Genomic DNA, 17,677 nt, shown 5'->3' on the forward strand with positions numbered 1-17,677 from the left:
GAAAGGCAAATAACTGATTATAGACAACTGGACGTCAAAGGGGGTTTTTACACCTGGTCACTTCATGCTTTTTCTGTGATCCTATAGCTATCCGATCGTAAAAAGACCAGGTGTAAATGCCCTCCGAAACGGTTTCGAGATGGATATAAATCCGATCGCTCAAAACACCTCAGGAGTGTTCCACAATATTCAACAGTTCAACACTGGACTATACACACACACACACACGCACACTGCATTCGTACTGCATCAATACACATGGGACTATACACACACACTGCATTTAATTTAAAATAACAATCTATCTGACAATAAGCTATCGGTACCACAGGACATTTCTGCATCTGTATAGTCTGTTGCACCTTGCATGATACATATATATTACATGTATATAATACTTATATATATTATTTATATTTATACTTATACATACATATATGTATGGGTATATATATGTCTAGTAGTACACTGTGTGTACTGACTATCTATGAGCACATTGCATCCTTTCCACATTTTCCGCATTTGCACATTTCAATGGTACTGAGCCCATTTTTTTTAACCTGTTTGTAAATTGTTCTATTTATGTTTCTTACTATTGTATGTAAATGGTTCTGCAATTTCTGGAGCTCCCAAGAATTTCACTCACCATGGCACATGTGCCGTGGTGATGTGACAATAAAGGTGACTTGACTTGACTTGACTAAAGACAGCGGAGCTAACAATGAGCAGCACGCCTACAAAAGGAATGGCTAATGTTAATTCAGAGGGAGTCACCGATGTTAAAATAACTAACAATGAGGACATTCCTGAACACACATGGCCATATATGAGGGAGATGTTTGAAATAATTGGTGTCAAAAATGATTCCTGGCGAATGCGTTGCGAATTGTGTCAACCAGGGGCGGTTCTAGCCCTTTTTTAGGGTGGTTTCAGCCCCCTGTCTGTGATCTCAGCCACCCTAAAACTATAAGTAGAATTTTTACTTTCATAAATAAACAATAAAAATTACGTTAAAATGCCGGACATGTCGTCGATGGGAAAGAAAATTGTTTATCAGTTTGATCCAAGAGCGATTTTTTTTTTACTTTGCTTTTACAAGCGTGTGTTGTAATCTTTCAATAGTGCATCTTCAGCTGTCTGATTTATTTGAACGGAAAAGCACAGGTACGTGCGGCATGCACGCGCAGTCAGAGCTGGAGGCGTTTATCTATAACGTTAATCGGCGGAAAGACGCAAAGACGGCAACCAAAAGCAGTGAAATTTCACTATTCTTATTACCAGAGTTGTCATATAATATATAATATAGAACTCTTCTTGTTTTAAATTCTCACTGAGGGCTAAACCCCCCTAAAGATGAAATCCTAGAACCGCCCCTGGTGTCAACCCAAAAAACACGAAGTGCTTAATTTAATTAACATTAATTTTGTCATTTGTAAAACATCACAATAATTTTGAGTTGTTTTCAAGGACAGAGCTGGAATCTCCCTACAGTTTGGGATATGGCCTTGGTGATACACTTGGTATACATTATATTTCCAAAAGTATTGGGTCATCTGACCTTTCCTGCTATATGTGGTTGCTTTCTGATCCCTACTGAACACCTTTGGGATGAATGTGAACGCTGACTCCACCCTACCTCGCCTACATCAGTGCCTGTCTTTCGTAACACTCTTGTGGCTGATGAACACAAATATCCATCAGCACAATCCAAAATTATATATACATACACACAAATATAAAAAATTATATATATATATATATATATATATATATATATATATATATATATATACACATATATATACACACACACACACACACACACACACACACACACACACACACACATATATATATATATATATATATACACATACATGACGTCCAGTTACCAGCATGACACTAAACAGGTAGTAGTATCGGCGACTTTTTACTTAAGTACATGTCAGAGCCCATGCTTCTTTACTTTAACTTGAGTAAAAGAGTGTAGTCACTACTTCTACTTTTACTGGAGTCTTTTAAAAAATGAATATCTGTACTTCTACTTGAGTAAAGGATGTGTGTACTTTTGCCACCTCTGCCCTTGACAATATGCAACCATAGTGACATAATCAGTTATTCGCAACACCTCAGTGAGTTTAATATTAGAGCAGACCTGTGGAGTTATCTGTGGATTTCATTTTTGTAAACAAGAGAACAGAGCATTTTTCACTGTGCATTTCTATAAATATTTCTGAACATCAAATTAAATACCACCTTCAACAAGTCAAAAATAACATACCAGAATTTCAGTGCATCCTTCACCCCAGACTCCCTGAGATGGTGCATAGAGTGGAACAAAATCAAAAATTTCTCCAAAGACTGCAGACTGACCTAAGTGAGTGAGTGACAAAGTCAGAAAGACAAACAAACAAACCGAGAGAGAGAGAGAGAGAGAGAGAGAGAGAGAGAGAGAGAGAGACAGAGAGAGACAGAGAGAGACAGAGAGAGACAGAGACAGAGAAAGATTGGTAATGCATTCGGAATTTTACTCAAGTGCAGTATAAAATAATAATGCAAAACCTAGTCCTAGGCAATACAATGCCCTGCCATTTCACAGGAGCATTTCAAACACTGTTGGCTAGATGGCTCATTTTACTTAATTGGAAAATTCTACACCCATCTCTGAATAAATGATGACCTTCACTTTATAAAATCAGAAAAGACAAAGTACAGCAATTGTGATGCAAACAGAAATTTTCATGGTGTTAAAAAGTCCTTCATAGATCATGCAGATATTATATTATTTTTTCTTCCCCTATGTTACTTAGGACAATTAAATCTTTTGGATTGAACACTTGTTAACTTGACTTTATTCTCTACACACCATGTAAAATGCTTCTAAGTAAATTGAGCAATTTTGAATTTTAATTTTCATAATAGGTCTATCCTTTAATCATGTGGTAATACTTTAATGGCTGACTAAATAATTGGTAAAACAGGCAATATATTGTCATATACAGTAAATGCAGATATAAAAGACATGAAAAAGAAGCTAAGCATGCTAAAGTCTGGATAAAAAAAATATTCACATGCATCTTCCTAACCTAGTTGGCAGAAATTCTAGCAAATAGCAAAAGTTACACCCTGTTAATCAACACCAGCTAAGTTGTGATTTGAAAATGACAACACTGTATGAAGAAAGTCATGACTGTACCATTAACCATTTGAGTAGGATGAGTGTTTTGGGGGCTGTAATTTTCTTTTAAGCTTGCCAAACTAGGGTTTGGTGACATGAAAAGTCCATCCTTTTCAGACAACGTAGACCAATGCAGAAAAATTTAAAACCTGTTAAGGATGATGCTAATAACTTCTCTTAATTCCTCTCAGACTGTGTGAATAGGATACAACTAATGGCCAGACCAGTAGGTCTATACTTATAATCATAAATTGATGCCAATCACTGAGATTAACAAAGCTAAACTCAAGCAATAAACTTTCTTGTTTATTGGTTAAATATGGTTATATTTAAATTAAATCAAATGAAGGATTACCTGATGCTTCATTTACAATGTGATGCTACATTCACAATGTAAACATCCACAAATTATATTCACACAGGGTTTCTGAAACACTAATCAGCCACATCATTAAAACCAGCCCCCTAATATTTTGAAGGTCACCTAAAACAGCTGTGATACATTAAGGTATGGACTCCACAAAAATGTATCTGGAACAAAGACTGTACCTTTAAATCATACAAGTTGTGAGGTAGGCTCTCCATGGATTTGAATTGTCTGTCCAGCACATCCCATCAACGCTAAACAAACTAAGTCAACATCTTGAACTCTTGTTTCTGAAACCACTTTGAACAGTGTAGCAGCATGGTATGGTGCATTATACTGCTGAAAGTGGCCACTGCCATGTCAGTTCTAATCCCAGGACCACCAAACTACAACTCCTGGGACCCTGAGCAAGTCCCTTTACCCTAAATTACTCAACTGAATAAAACAGAAAATTTAAGTCGCTCTGGATAAGGCCATCTGCCAATTGCAATAAATGGAAATTGCAATAAATGGAAATGTAATTCTTCTGCTAACAGTCCAGTTCTGATGCTCAATGTGAATGCAATCAGCAGTGGACAGGGGTCTTGGCCACTCTGTGGCTATGCTGCCCCAGGATTTCACCAAATGGGCTAGCTTTCGCTCACAACTTGCATCATTATTCTTCCTTGGAACACTTTTGGTAGCTACTAGCCACTGCAGTGGGATACCACTGGACCTGCTGTTTTGGAGATGCCCTGCCTCGTTTAGATATAACAATTTGACCCTTGTCAAAGTTGCTCAGATCTGTATGCTTGGCTATTTTACCTGCTTCAACTCTGAAAACTGACTGTTCACTTGCTACCTTGACATGTTCAGTTGTAAAGAGATAATGATATTCACTTCACCTGTCAGTTTCAAATGTTATGGCTGTTCAGTGTCCTTCAGAATTCCCACACACTGTGTTAGCAAGAGTCTTCACAAGACTTTAAGTGCACTGTTTATGCAACTGTAAAAAAAAAAAAACCTTTATGTTTAACAACTATTAGCTAAATGTTGTAAGATGAATGCTAATGTATGCCTTCATTTATTAAAAAAAAAAAAAAAAAAAAAAAAATTTAGATAGGAAACACGCACTAAGATGTCAGTTTTTAACGCATGTGCAGCATTTTGCTTGTATCAAATTAGGCAAAGTTTAATTACTTTATGAAATACATGATTCATGCTTAATAACGTGTGGATTTCCAATAACTGAAAAAATCACAAAAAACAATTTAATAGCAAAACAGTGATGCACATATCTGAGTATCGTATACTCAGATACACTCGGATACACTCATAAATGTCAACTCAAATTTTAGAATGAAAATGTGCTATTGACTAACACAATATTATGCACAAAAAGACAGGATACAAGTATTTGCTAATGAGCAGACCTCAGAAATCGATATGGTGTTGAACAAAGAAAACATTGATGCAACTGTACAGCAATGGTGTATGTTGTTGATGCTTACACGTAGATCTGCTCCCTGTGCACGAGAGTCCATGTATTTCTCCCATGCGAGAGTGAGACTGGATGTTTGTTGGCTGGCCATTTTAAGTCCCAGCTTGAACATAAATATAACTATTATTACTGATGTAGATTTTAAGGTTCAATCCTTCAAAAATCTTGACTCGTTTCGCTATCGGCCTATTAAATCCACCGTCTATGTTGGCCTTTATGAAAACTCCATGATGATTTAACTCCTAAAAAGACCAGAAAAGAATAATGAAGCTCATAGTCGTAGACATAACAGAATCATACACATCGATGTGTACCGCTAGCATGTGGTAATAAAACAGTGAACACACATGACAAAGTGACTTCTGTTTTCAGTCTCTAACGGCAGCGACTCTACCAGACAACTTTGCAACATCAGCAAACCAATTTTTGTTCAAGATAAAGCATTCAAATAATATTCTACACAACGTCACATTCGTACCGCTTACTTCCTTGCTAATATTAGCCGACTGCTGTAGCAAGCAGCTAGCTACTACTATGCTATGCTAACCCCCGACTTCCTGTCAAGGTGACTAATGCAAACAAAAATAAATTTTAGATGTACTATTGTCTTAACTAGTCTGCAGGATGTTGTATATGTCATCCAAACGATTCCATTCCCTGCACAACAATGTCACCAGCAGTCATCTTCATCTTTAGTTCTATCTTTCCAATCTCATAAAAATGGCCTTTTGACGTTTAATACACGTTTAAAATGCGCAGTTCTTTCTGTTTACTCTCTCCGGTATTTCAATGCTGACACAGTACATGGTGCAAATATACTTACCTTTCACAGAACAGTAAAGGAACTCGATATAACCGCTCTATTATAGAAAAACAATAAGTGATTCATATTCGATACAGTTATAGTCAATACTGGTGGAAAACTGGATAACCTCTTATCAATCACAATATTTGCCTCCGTGGACCACAATAGAAGCTTTCTCTTCTCCCCAGTCATTGTCATGACGTCAATGCTAGGGTCTCCCTGTGTGGGAGGAGCTCCGTTTGTGTAGACGTGCACACGCGCATTGATGGCATTGGTTATTTTTTTGAAGAAGAAATTTCTACCCTTCAAAAAAATATATATATTTCTAAATAACACATTGTTACAAAACCATTTATGCTGCTACAGCAGTTTTACTAGAAAATGTTACGCTGTAAAATGTTAGTTGGGAGATCTACCATGACATATTTAATCTTTTCAAATATACATTTCAGTAATACATTTTTAGAAAAGATTAATAATGAATTTAGAAGTAGTAAAGGTTTTCTAAGCCATGTAATTGCTGTTAATTGTAGAATGTCACTACTGGTTACTGAAATAATATTTAAAAGACACAAGCAAGTATGTAACATTGATGCCCGATGACGCCTGAGATAGGCACAGGCTCCCCGTGACCCGAGGTAGTTCGGATAAAGCGGTAGAAAATGAGTGAGTGAGAGAAGTAAGTATGTAACAAATAATGTTTCAATGTCACTGTGGATAAAAACGATGGCTTAAGTGTTAATTTGGCCCATATTACCAAACGAGAATGGATTTCAGTCGACAAGAGAGTAAGCCATGCTTCATTAGATCATCACAGCAACAGTTTTACTTTCCATGTAGAGTTGTCATCAACCTGTCTATCTGAAATATATTTGTGTAAAGCAAATCTCCACAGCTATATTCCAAATTCTGTTTGAAAGGCTTCCCAGAGGAGATGAGTGCTGGTTATAACAGCAAATGAGAGTTCATATACATTTCGGCATTTTCACTTTTATCAATTCACTTTATAGATCACAGTTGTTCTCTCTTTCTCTATCCATTTCCTGACATCATACATTCTGAAAGCACCTGGCATGCCTTCATCCCGATCAATTAATTTTCATTATTGGCTTCTTACAATTAGCTAAAGCTTTTGTGGAGAATTTACAAACAAATAAAATACAAAAAATGAATAATGCTCATACAGTTAGGCAATTTCTTAAGGCCATTTGAATTGAGATTTCTTACTAATTAGAAATTACTCATCAATTGATGAGTGATCAACTTTACAAAAACAAAACGGATTTCTTTCAGGCTCACTCAGCATTTTTTAATGTGACCAAAACTGCAATCAGTTAAAGTTTTTATAACCACAAATTCAGTGTAGTTATTATGACATAGGTCGTAAGCTCAGAGTGGCAGAAAGTGAGAACTTCATACTTAAAATGGTAAAGCTATACTTTTAACTAATTAAAAGTTTTCACTTCTGTATACAGTAGCTTGGTTTCTGACAATGACTTTCTAAACAGAGGACTATGACAAATTAAGCGTGCAAACAAGCAAAACCTATGAACTTCAGTGAGCACAGTAGTGTACAATAATGTTCAATAACTGTCCAGAGATTGCAAGTTTAAATTTCTATGAAGATTGCACATCATTCCTTGATCCTATCATTTTGTGTTATATTACCCCTGTGGGGTAGCATGAGCAGCATTTCAAAATGATGTGGATGGCTGGCTTCATGGAAGACATATGTCCTGGCCTTCACCCTCCACAGTCACCAAGCTACCCTGTTGTTGAGCTGGGGTAAACAGGCTGGTGGTTAGAAATTGGTAGCTGACTAAGTTTTAGGAGAAAAATGGGTGGAAAAAAGAGCACAGTAAAGAAGATTTGAATGTTTTATTAAACCAGATGTGATATGTGCACGGTTTCTGCATGTTGCAATGTCATGCTCTGCTGGTCAGTGTAGCTTCTTAAGTTAGTCATGGCAAATAACAGTAAGGAACACACAAACCCTCTGACTTGGTTTCCATGGGCTGTGCGCAAGGAAATATGTACAAAACACACCATGCAATGAATCACAGCTTGTGTTAACATGAAAGCATTGTGTAGCTTCCTTCCTCTGTCCATGTAATCACTTTATCCTGGTCAGGGTCACAGTAGATCCAGAGGTGGTAGTAAACTGGCGAATACAGAAGTCCACATAGACATGCGGTGAACATGTGCAGAAACTCCACAGAGACCAGCACGTGACTCAAGAGTCATGAGTTCATGACAGCAACACTACCCAGCACAACAGAAGGTTCTGGATAGCTTTTAACATGTCACATCTAGGTAAAATAATATTTGATGGTCCATTCTGCCATTCACTGACAGTTTTCTCTACTATTTTGATAAAATAATTGATCCAAAAACTCAAACCCCCTTTAGATTGTATCTGTTATGGCACGGCAACAAAAAAGTCTACAAAAAGTAAACAAAGAGTCTGCCAAACTCAGGAGATTGAAAATCCAGTAGAACTATTAAAAAAACAACAAAGAAATAATTCAAAAACACCTCGAGGCTCATGTTTAACAGGTGATTTCAAAAGATAAAACAAGAATCAAATGTATACAAGGTGTCATCAAAGCTTTAATTGGTGAGAATAATAAATCATTAATGACTGTAAATAGTGCATACTATTTCAATTATACTCATATTAAACTCCCTTGACTATTTACCTTCAAATTTATAGTATTTGTAGTCTCAGTTGTCAAACATTCTGTGGTCTAGAAACAAATTGTGTCCCCCTGTAAATTGTCATGCCAGATTGAAGCCCTGATTGTGTTCAATGGCCTGTAGAAGTTTCTCTTTGAGGTTTTCTTGGCTTGTATACTTAGGCAAGTCTAAAAGATTGAAGCAAGTGTGGGCAACAGGAAGATAGTTCTCTCCACCTCCTGTTGGCTGAATGACCAAGACGAGACTCTTCATGCCCAGGATGGGGATTCGATCACTACCTGTGAGAAACACTGCAAACACAAGCAAAATTATTGCAATTATTAATTAAATAAAATATCAGTGTATTATTGAACACTGTAATTATAACTTATGTATTCCCGCCCAGTGTTCCAGATATAGTGGTGACTGAAAATGGTAAATGAATGAATTACTTTTTTCCCCTGATGGAACATGCAAGACAGCTTGTTCTTACTTACACAGGAACTGCTTCTTCTTTTCCAGGGGTAACTCATGGAAAACATTCCAGAAGAATTTGATAGTGGGGTGTTCAGTCCAATATTCTCCCTTGTACTTTGTGTTCTGAGAAAAGATCAAAACAATGTTTGCAAAGGGAATTTTGTAATTTATCGCATTGTTCTTTCATCTGTTGTTCTTTCATTGTTCTTTCATCTGAATTCTTAATTCTGATTGTTATTTTAAAGCTAAAACATATAAAGCTTTCTGCACAAATGTGTTTATTTAACATTTAAAGGTGGGGTGCACAATCTCTGAAAGCCAATGTGAATCACCTAAACAAACACACTTCTAACCCAAATGGGTCTCACACCCAATTTATTTATTTATTTATTGATTGATTGAAAAATCAACAATCACAAATACAAGAATGTATACAGAAATTCTCCATTTTCCTTTTTCAAACAACAAAGAGCATGCACCCCCACCCCGCCACCCAAAACAAAAACAAACCCCCAGACAAAGACACAAACGCGCGCATGCAAAAAAACCCAAATACCCCTTTTAAAACAGCTTTCTCCATCTACGCTGGTGTGGAATGAACATGACTAAACTCTCCCAAAGTTGCTTGGGGGGGGGGGGGGGTTTGTACAGAAGGAAAATTGGGAAGGCATTTAGATACAAAGCTGCGGACTTGGGGATATCGAAAAAAATGAGCTGAAGGCAGCCCATACTCCAAGAACAGGCTGGCAAAACTTCTAAAGATGCCATCTTTGTACAAATTATAAAGTTGCTTTATGCCTTTTTCGTGCCATAGTGAGAAGGCTGAATCTAAAAAAGATGGGGGAAACAAATGATTTTGATTCAGGGGGCCCAGTGCTGATAGAGCCCTAAATTTAAAGTGACGCATAAACTGAAACCAAATCTTAAGTGAGTTCAGTACGACTGGATTGTCAGTATATTGAGATGGTTTAATCGGAAAGGGTGAGCAAAGCAGAGCAGATACAGAGGATGATCTACAAGATAGTAGCTCTAGATTACACCAAGTGGATTCCGTTGAATTGGTCCAGGAGTTTAGTTTTTGGATATGTGCAGCCCAGTAGTACTGTATATTTGAAAATTGGGCAAAGCAAGCCCACCACTGAGCCTACATCTCTGCAATAGAGTCTTACGGATTCTGGGAGGTTTTCCACCCCAAAGAAAAGAATTAATGATTCTATCTTAGGAATCAAAAAAAATACTTAGGTATTTTCATTTTAACTGCATTGATTTTTCCTGGGGGGCACGGTGGCTTAGTGGGTAGCACGTTCGCCTCACACCTCCAGGGTCGGGGTTCGATTCCTGCCTCTGCCTTGTGTGTGCGGAGTTTGCATGTTCTCCCCGTGCCTCGGGGGTTTCCTCCGGGTACTCCGGTTTCCTCCCCCAGTCCAAAAACATGCATGGTAGGTTGATTGGCATCTCTGGGAAAAATTGTCCGTAGTGTGTGAATGCGTGAGTGAATGAGTGTGTGTGTGCCCTGTGATGGGTTGGCACTCCATCCAGGGTGTATCCTGCCTTGATGCTCGATGACGCCTGAGATAGGCACAGGCTCCCCGTGACCCGAGGTAGTTCGGGTAAAGCGGTAGAAAATGAGTGAGTGAGTGATTTTTCCTGATAAAGACAGAGGTAGATTGCTCCACCTCTGAAAATCCGACTTCATGTCTGCCACAAGCGGAGCAAGATTGGCATGAAAAAGTTTGGGTAAGGAATGGGTCACCGTAATACCAAGGTATTCAAAGCCTGAACAGTTGAATTGGAAAGGCAGATTCAGATGCTGAAGTTGTAGAGCGGTATTGTTTACCGGATACCACTCTCTCTTATGAAAATTCAGTTTGTATCCTGAAAAAGAGCCAAAATCATTTAAGATAAATAAATTAATAGGAACAGAGGCTGCAGGATCCGTCACATATAGCAACAAATCATCGGCATATAAGGATACCTTATATTCCGCCCCCTTACGAATTATAACTTTAAATGCTAATGAGGTTTTAAGTTTAATGGATAATGGCTCAATGGCAAGAGTGAATAGCAGTGGTGACAGTGGGCACCCCTGCCAGGTTCCACACACGAGACTGAAATAATCAGAGCTAATATTATTTGTACGAACACTGGCTTGCGGGGATTTATAAAGGAGGCGGATCCAGGAGACAAATGTATCACCAAACCCAAATTTCTTTAATATCGCAAACAGGTATTCCCACTCGACTCTATCAAAACGCTTTCGCAGCATCCAATGAGAGTACAACCTCAGGGAACAGAGATGACTGCTTACAGTAAATTGTATTGAAATGTGTACAAGTGTTAAAAAATGAATGCCGCCCTTTTATGAATCCAGTCTGCTCCATAGGTATGATACGTGGTAGTACATTTTCTAACCGGGATACAATTTTACCAACACTTTCACATCGGCATTCAGCAGTGACAGCGGATTGTACCACCCGCAAAGGTTGGGATCCCTGCCCTTCTTCAAGAGAAGGGCTATTGAGGCTTGATTAAAAGAGGGTGGTAGCACGCCCTGATCCAGAGATTCATTGAACACACCAAGGAGCCACGGTGCCAATTTATCGCTAAACTTTTTTAAAAACTCAACTGGAAAACCTGGGGCTTTATTAGACTGCATCGCCTTTATTGAAGCTCTGACTACTTCAAGAGATAGTGGAGAGTCCAAGTCCCTTACAGAGACCATATCAATAACAGGAAAATCAACACTTTGAAGGAAATCACCCAGGCTCTTATTATCAGTAAGGCATTCAGATTTATAAAGAACAGAGTAATATGACTCAAATACTGCATTGATCTCTATGGGATCGGTAACGGTAACATTTGAGTCATTATTAATCTGCGGTATTAGGCGTGATGCAGCCTGCCATCTTAGCTGATGAGCTAACAATCTACTTGGTGTATCACCGTATTCATAATACGATCCACGAGTTTGTAATAGCATGCGTTCAGTTTATTTAGTGGAGAGGAGATCAAATTCTGCTTGTAACTCAACACGTTGTTTGTATACTGTAGCTCAGAGATCACAATACCCAAATAAACTGCAGATAGAACGGAGTGATTAAGATGGCTATCAATAAAAAAATAATCAATTCTGGAATATGAATGATGCACAGGGGAGAAAAATGAGAATTTCTTGATCCCAAGGTTGCGACATCTCCAAGGGTCTACTAGGCCGTTTTGTGACATGTAATCGGAGAACGATTTAGACATTGCAGATTGGGATACAGCACGAGAACTAGAACAATCCAAAAAAGGGTTCAAAACACAATTCAAATCACCACCAAAAATGATCAAATGGGTATTTAAAAAAGGAAGGCTACTCAGTAACCTATTCGCAAAATCAGGGTAATCAAAGTTTGGAGCATAAATATTAACCAGCAAAACCTTGGTCTGTATCAACGTACCAGCCACAATGACATATCTGCCATTCCTATCTGAAATTAAACGGGTAGGTGAAAACTGTATGCTTCTATTTAATAGGATGGCCACCCCTCGTGCCTTAGAATTAAAATTGGAGTGGAAAGTTTGACCCACCCAAGGACGATGAAGCCTGTGATGATCTTTGACTTGGAGGTGTGTTTCCTGTAAAAATACTATGTCAGCATGTAGGCGTTTCAGGTGGGTAAAAACCTTAGACCGTTTAGGATTACCCATGCCCCTAATATTCCAGCTAAGGAACCGGGCAGGTGCACCACTGCCAGCTAAATGTGGCAAAAAAAAAATTTAAAACAAGACCTGTGAAGCCAGGGGGATCCCCATCCCCCCACCCCTGTGCGTGCGCATCAGACACTTAAACACAAACACACACCCAACACACAAGTAGAGTCCCCATTCTAACAGCAACCCCAGGGGACAGCAACACGAACTACTAAAAATGAAACCTACCACCGCCCACACAAATAAATGTGCTAACGACACGGAGGACAAGCCTAACCTGAACAAAGCGAAGGCTCCAGCAGATTTAACATAACAGAAATTATGAGCAGCTATATCTGGTTCACGGCTACTCATGCCTGGTCTACATAAATATATAAACAAAGTTTCTAGAAGAAAATAAATTCTCAAAATAAATTGACCAAGCATTTATGAATCAAACATTAAGAATTCAGGATCACTTACACTTTGATTCCCATAAAAATAACACTTTAAAAAAAAAAAGAAAAAAAGCGAACACAACACCATACAAAGTGTGTAAAGTTAAAGACCAGCATCACCACGCAGAGTTTGTGAACAGTGCAGTGACATGAAAACAAGAAGTGAACATCACGTCCAACAGTGACAAAAAAAAAGATTGTTCACACTTTAAACAGTTTGGTTAGTTTTTGTATACTTGCTGGCTTCGTCAGGTAAAAGAAAATCTTTGCTCACACCATTGTGCGTAATACGTAGCCGCGCTGGATAAAACAACTGGTACCACACACCTTCAATGCCACGAAGCTGCCGCCGCACCTCGTTGAAGGCAGCCCGGGCTTTTACGGTTTTTACCGTATGGTTGGGAAAGATAGAAATGTTCAGGCCCTCAAGACATCGACACTCGCTATGATGTGAAATTTGGCCACAATGGCTCATGGTTGTTCACCAGGCTTTGGTACGGGTTGTAGAGTGCGATGTGACCTGTCCAGAACCGGCTCCTTTTCCAGACTCAATGCCTCCTGGAACACCAATTATCCGGAGGCGCCGTGACCCAGCTTCCAGATCTTCGCATTTGGTCTCCAGTTTAGTGAACTCGGCAGACGTTGCATGCATTACAGCGATATCATCGGTGCAAACAGAAAGTGAGCGCTCCATCTCAACCACGGTGCCCTTTAATTCCTGCACCGCAGCCTCATTCGCAGCTTTATCGCTGGACAGCTGCGCCTACACCGCCTGCAGCTCCGAATTTATTGTTAATAAATCGTCTCCCAATGTACGTTCCAATGTATGTAGTATGGCCTTAAAAACCTCTGATTTCGGACCTCAAAAAGGACAGCAGCTCTGACTTTAATGAGTCAATATCTGCCTTAGTGGCTGCCTGTGACACGATGGGCCGTTCACACAGAGGTGAATCATGCAAAGGCGAGGTGGCAACTGTTGCACCAGGCCGCAGCTGCGACTGAGTCGCGCTACGGGTCTTAGTAGCTTTATCAGACACCATAATCACCTCTAGATTCAAATATCCAAACACCGAAGGTAAACAAAGGAATTAAGAGCAAAAACAAAAGTGAAATGCTCAAAATAATAACAATTATAACAATAATCCACCGGAGCCTCCTAACCCCACGTCCTACACCATGACAAGCTAGACAGAGCCCCCCTCACACCTGTTTTGATAGCTCCGCCCCACACATACGCAACCCACTATTATGGCGGAAGCTGCTGGGGCAGCTGGCATACGGTATATTTTTAGCAATAAATGAACATAATGAATAATACTATGGTAATACAGGTCAAATGTGTTTTTGTAGTACTGTGTTGTACCGTGAAATGTTTAGCTCCATTTCACGTGGAAGACGACGTTTAATACCTAGAACCCGAGGCAGAGGTAACGTTAGAGGCAGAGGCTAATGTCAGACGTGCGAACTGAACACTCTCTCCACCACATATTGAGAAGACACACCCCTTTATGCTAATTGGCTACGCGTTTGTTTTGTTAGTCGGCCCGACTCAGTTTTCTGAAGCATTTTTGAAACATCATGCACCGTGCATTTAAGTACAAAGACTTCGGTCAGTGTCAAGAATTAAAGCGGTTCCTTTAAGTTTTCTGCAATGAAAGGTGGAGTCTAGAGAACAGAGGACTATTTTGCAATTTCTTGTGAAAATTTGCAATTGTATTTCTTTGTTTATTAGAGAGAGATTTGGCTTGAAAGGGAATGCAAGTTAAACGTACAGTTGATATAAAGTCTACACTCCGTTGTTAATATGGAAAGTATTTTTGGTGCAAAAAATGAAACCAAAAAGGTATAAAAATGTATGAAAGGTTTTGCTAATTGAATAGGAACTGCAATTTCTTCAGTACATAGCAAGCAAAAGACAAAATATTGGGCAATGGGTCTTGTAGCTCTAAAAATGTAGGCGCCACAAAGGTGCAAATTGCAATGTCGTTGAAAAGTTAATTTATTTCAGTAATTCAACTCAAATAGTGAAACTTTTATACGTTTTGTATTATGTATTATATAAATTCAGTACACACAGACTCAAGTAGTTTAAGTTTTTGGTTCTTTTAATTGTGATCATTTTGGCTCACATTTAACAAAAACCCACCAATTCACTATGCCAAAAAATTAGAATACATGGAATGAAATTGATCAGTCTGTGGCACTGCTGAGGTGGTATGGAAGCCCAGGTTTCTTTGACATTGGCCTTCAGCTCATCTGCATTTTTTGGTCTTTTGTCTCTCATTTTCCTCTAGACAATAGGTCAAGGTCTGGTGAGTTTGCTGGTGAGTTCACTGGTCAGTCAAACACATGATCATTTAACCAACTTTTGGTGCTTTTGGCAGTGTGGGCAGGTGCCAAATCCGGCTAAAAAATGAAATCAGCATCTTAAAATAGCTGTTTAGCAGAAGGAAGCATGAAGTGCTCTAAAATTTCTTGGTAAACAGGTGCAGTGACTTTGGTTTTGAGAAAGAAAAAAAAAACAGAAGACATTGCACCCCAAATCAACTTAACCCTGGACTTCAAGCAACTTGGGCTATGACCTTCTCCACCCTTCTTCCAGACTCTAGGCGTTGGTTTCCAAATAAAATATAAAACTTGCTCTCATCTGAAAAGAGGACTTCTCCTTAGCCCAGCTAAGATGCCTCTGATGTTGTATGTGGTTTAGGAGTGGTGACAACTGTAGCCAAATTCCTTGACATGTCTGTGTATGTTTGCTCTTGATGCCTTTACCCTAGCCTCAGTCTATTTTCCTTGTGAATTTCACCCAAATTCTTGAGTAAATTTTACTTGAGAAGCCTCTCATGGCTACGGTTCTCTCTGTTGGTTGTACACCTTTTTCTTCCACACCTTATCCTTTGACTCAACATTCTGTTAACATGCTTGGATACAGCACTCTGTGAACATCCAGCTTCTTTGGCAACGAATGTTTGTGGCGTACCCGCATTGTGAAAGGTATCAATGATTGTCTTCTGGACAACTGTCAGATCAGCAGTCTTCCCCATTATTATGTAGCCTAGTGAATCAAATTGAAAGACCATTTTGAGGCTCAGGAAACCTTTGCAGGTGTTTTGAGTTGATTAGCTGATTGGCATGTCATCATATTGAGATTGGGTTTTGTTAAATGTATGCCAAAATTCATCAATTAAAAGTACCAAAACTTAAACTACTTCAGTCTGTGTGTACTGAACATAATACACAAGTTTCACTATTTGAGTTAAATTACTGAAATAAATTAACTTTTCCACGACATTCTAATTTATTGAGATGTACCTGTATATACCTTTAAGCTTATTTCTTTACTTTAAATTAAAATCAATAATGAAATTATTCCTAAATATCAATTTCAATACCTTCTCCAGTTCCTTCCAGTCATATCTGGTGTTCCCTATAACCATTGCCTGTAGTTCATTTGGCTGAAAAAGCTCCAGAACTTTACCACCACATACTTTGTGGAATCCATCATAGAAGGCAGTGAAAAGAGGAGCCACAGATAAGTTGAAAATGTAGTCAACGTAGGCATTTACAAAGTCTTGTCTGTAAAAGAAAATTGCAAAAGGCAGACATAAACAGTATGTAAAGCAAAAACAGTATGAAATATGCAACAGTTCTGCAATGGGCACAATGCTACATAATGCTTGAAGCATTTTAACAAAAGTGGATAATCTAAAATAGTGTTTCCTAACATTCCTAATTCATATTTCATATTCTGGACTGTTTCAAGCATTTGGCAAATTGTACTATATCTTATAATGTCTACAGGTATCCTCAAATTGTGCCAGTTTCAAATGGGAAAATTTGGAGTTGCTTGCTGCCACCAGTTTTAACCAGTGAGAGCAGGTTCCTTTTCAAAACTTCAAGAATTCAAATGACAAATAAAAAACAAATGTTGACTGCGTTACATATTTTACATCATTTCATTTTTCTGTAGCACTGAGACACAGAGGGAAATATGGCTCATTTTCAACAATGCTAATCAGTTCTACAGAGTCAGACATCAGTTGAGTGGATGGTCTCTGATAGATAATTAAATTATGCATATTAGAAAATTATACTATTTTTTAAGTTTTGTTAAGTTCAAAATTACAAATATGAAACAAATACCTGTTGTGATTGTTTACAGCGATGTTAATGCCATTAGGTATTAGTTCAAATACCTCAGTTTCACCAAAATTTTCCACAGTAATCTGTGAACAGAAAATAACCAAAACATTATTGCATAAATAAAAAAAGTTTAATGCCTGTATTATCAAAATATTTCATTTTTCAAATTGCTACTTGCAAGCATAACACATGCTTAACACTAGCCACTACATCAAAATTTGGTAGTCTGATGCTTAGAGAGTGTAAGTTAGAAATCTTTAAAAAAAAAAAAAAACATGTATGAATGCATTTGAATTCATTTTCCATAATACAGGTTATACTTTGATGGGATGGTATACTGATGGGTTCTCAACTATGGGCAGAAATCAGTATCTTAATGGTCATAGAAAATCATGTTACCGTGTTTTAAATTTCCAAT

At 38.3% G+C, this 17,677-nt stretch overlaps 2 protein-coding genes across 8 annotated transcripts in view; both read right to left on the bottom strand.

Moving 5' to 3' along the window:
• The window catches only part of lyst (lysosomal trafficking regulator), a 93,397-nt gene extending 87,356 nt beyond the window's left edge, over positions 1 to 6,041 (bottom strand). Inside the window, exons 1-4 of one of the 5 annotated variants that reach the window (XM_027150209.2) lie at positions 5,849 to 6,041; positions 5,036 to 5,267; positions 4,430 to 4,530; positions 2,282 to 2,373 (exon numbers count right to left, since the gene is read on the bottom strand). In XM_027150209.2, coding sequence (XP_027006010.2) covers positions 2,282 to 2,328 — 47 coding nt within the window. In that variant the 5' untranslated portion in view covers positions 2,329 to 2,373; positions 4,430 to 4,530; positions 5,036 to 5,267; positions 5,849 to 6,041. Of the gene's footprint in view, positions 1 to 2,281; positions 2,374 to 4,429; positions 4,531 to 5,035; positions 5,268 to 5,372; positions 5,576 to 5,638; positions 5,784 to 5,848 lie in introns of those variants that run through there. The other 4 variants (XM_027150208.2, XM_027150205.2, XM_027150207.2 and 1 more) reach the window with 4 other exon arrangements.
• Positions 6,042 to 7,693: 1,652 nt separating this feature from the next.
• Positions 7,694 to 17,677, bottom strand: part of herc4 (HECT and RLD domain containing E3 ubiquitin protein ligase 4) — a 50,409-nt gene continuing 40,425 nt past the window's right edge. For 2 of the 3 annotated variants that reach the window (XR_003441090.2, XM_027150091.2), the window contains exons 21-24: positions 17,260 to 17,342; positions 16,509 to 16,692; positions 9,004 to 9,106; positions 7,694 to 8,817 (exon numbers count right to left, since the gene is read on the bottom strand). Coding sequence is in view for 2 of the 3 variants with exons in the window: in XM_027150091.2 (XP_027005892.1) it covers positions 8,609 to 8,817; positions 9,004 to 9,106; positions 16,509 to 16,692; positions 17,260 to 17,342 (579 nt within the window). In the remaining variant the exon portion in view is untranslated. The remainder of the gene's footprint in view (positions 8,818 to 9,003; positions 9,107 to 16,508; positions 16,693 to 17,259; positions 17,343 to 17,677) is intronic. The other variant, XM_027150092.2, reaches the window with a different exon arrangement.

The sequence above is a fragment of the Tachysurus fulvidraco genome, chromosome 4 (assembly GCF_022655615.1).
Source record: "Tachysurus fulvidraco isolate hzauxx_2018 chromosome 4, HZAU_PFXX_2.0, whole genome shotgun sequence".
Lineage (NCBI taxonomy): Eukaryota > Metazoa > Chordata > Actinopteri > Siluriformes > Bagridae > Tachysurus > Tachysurus fulvidraco.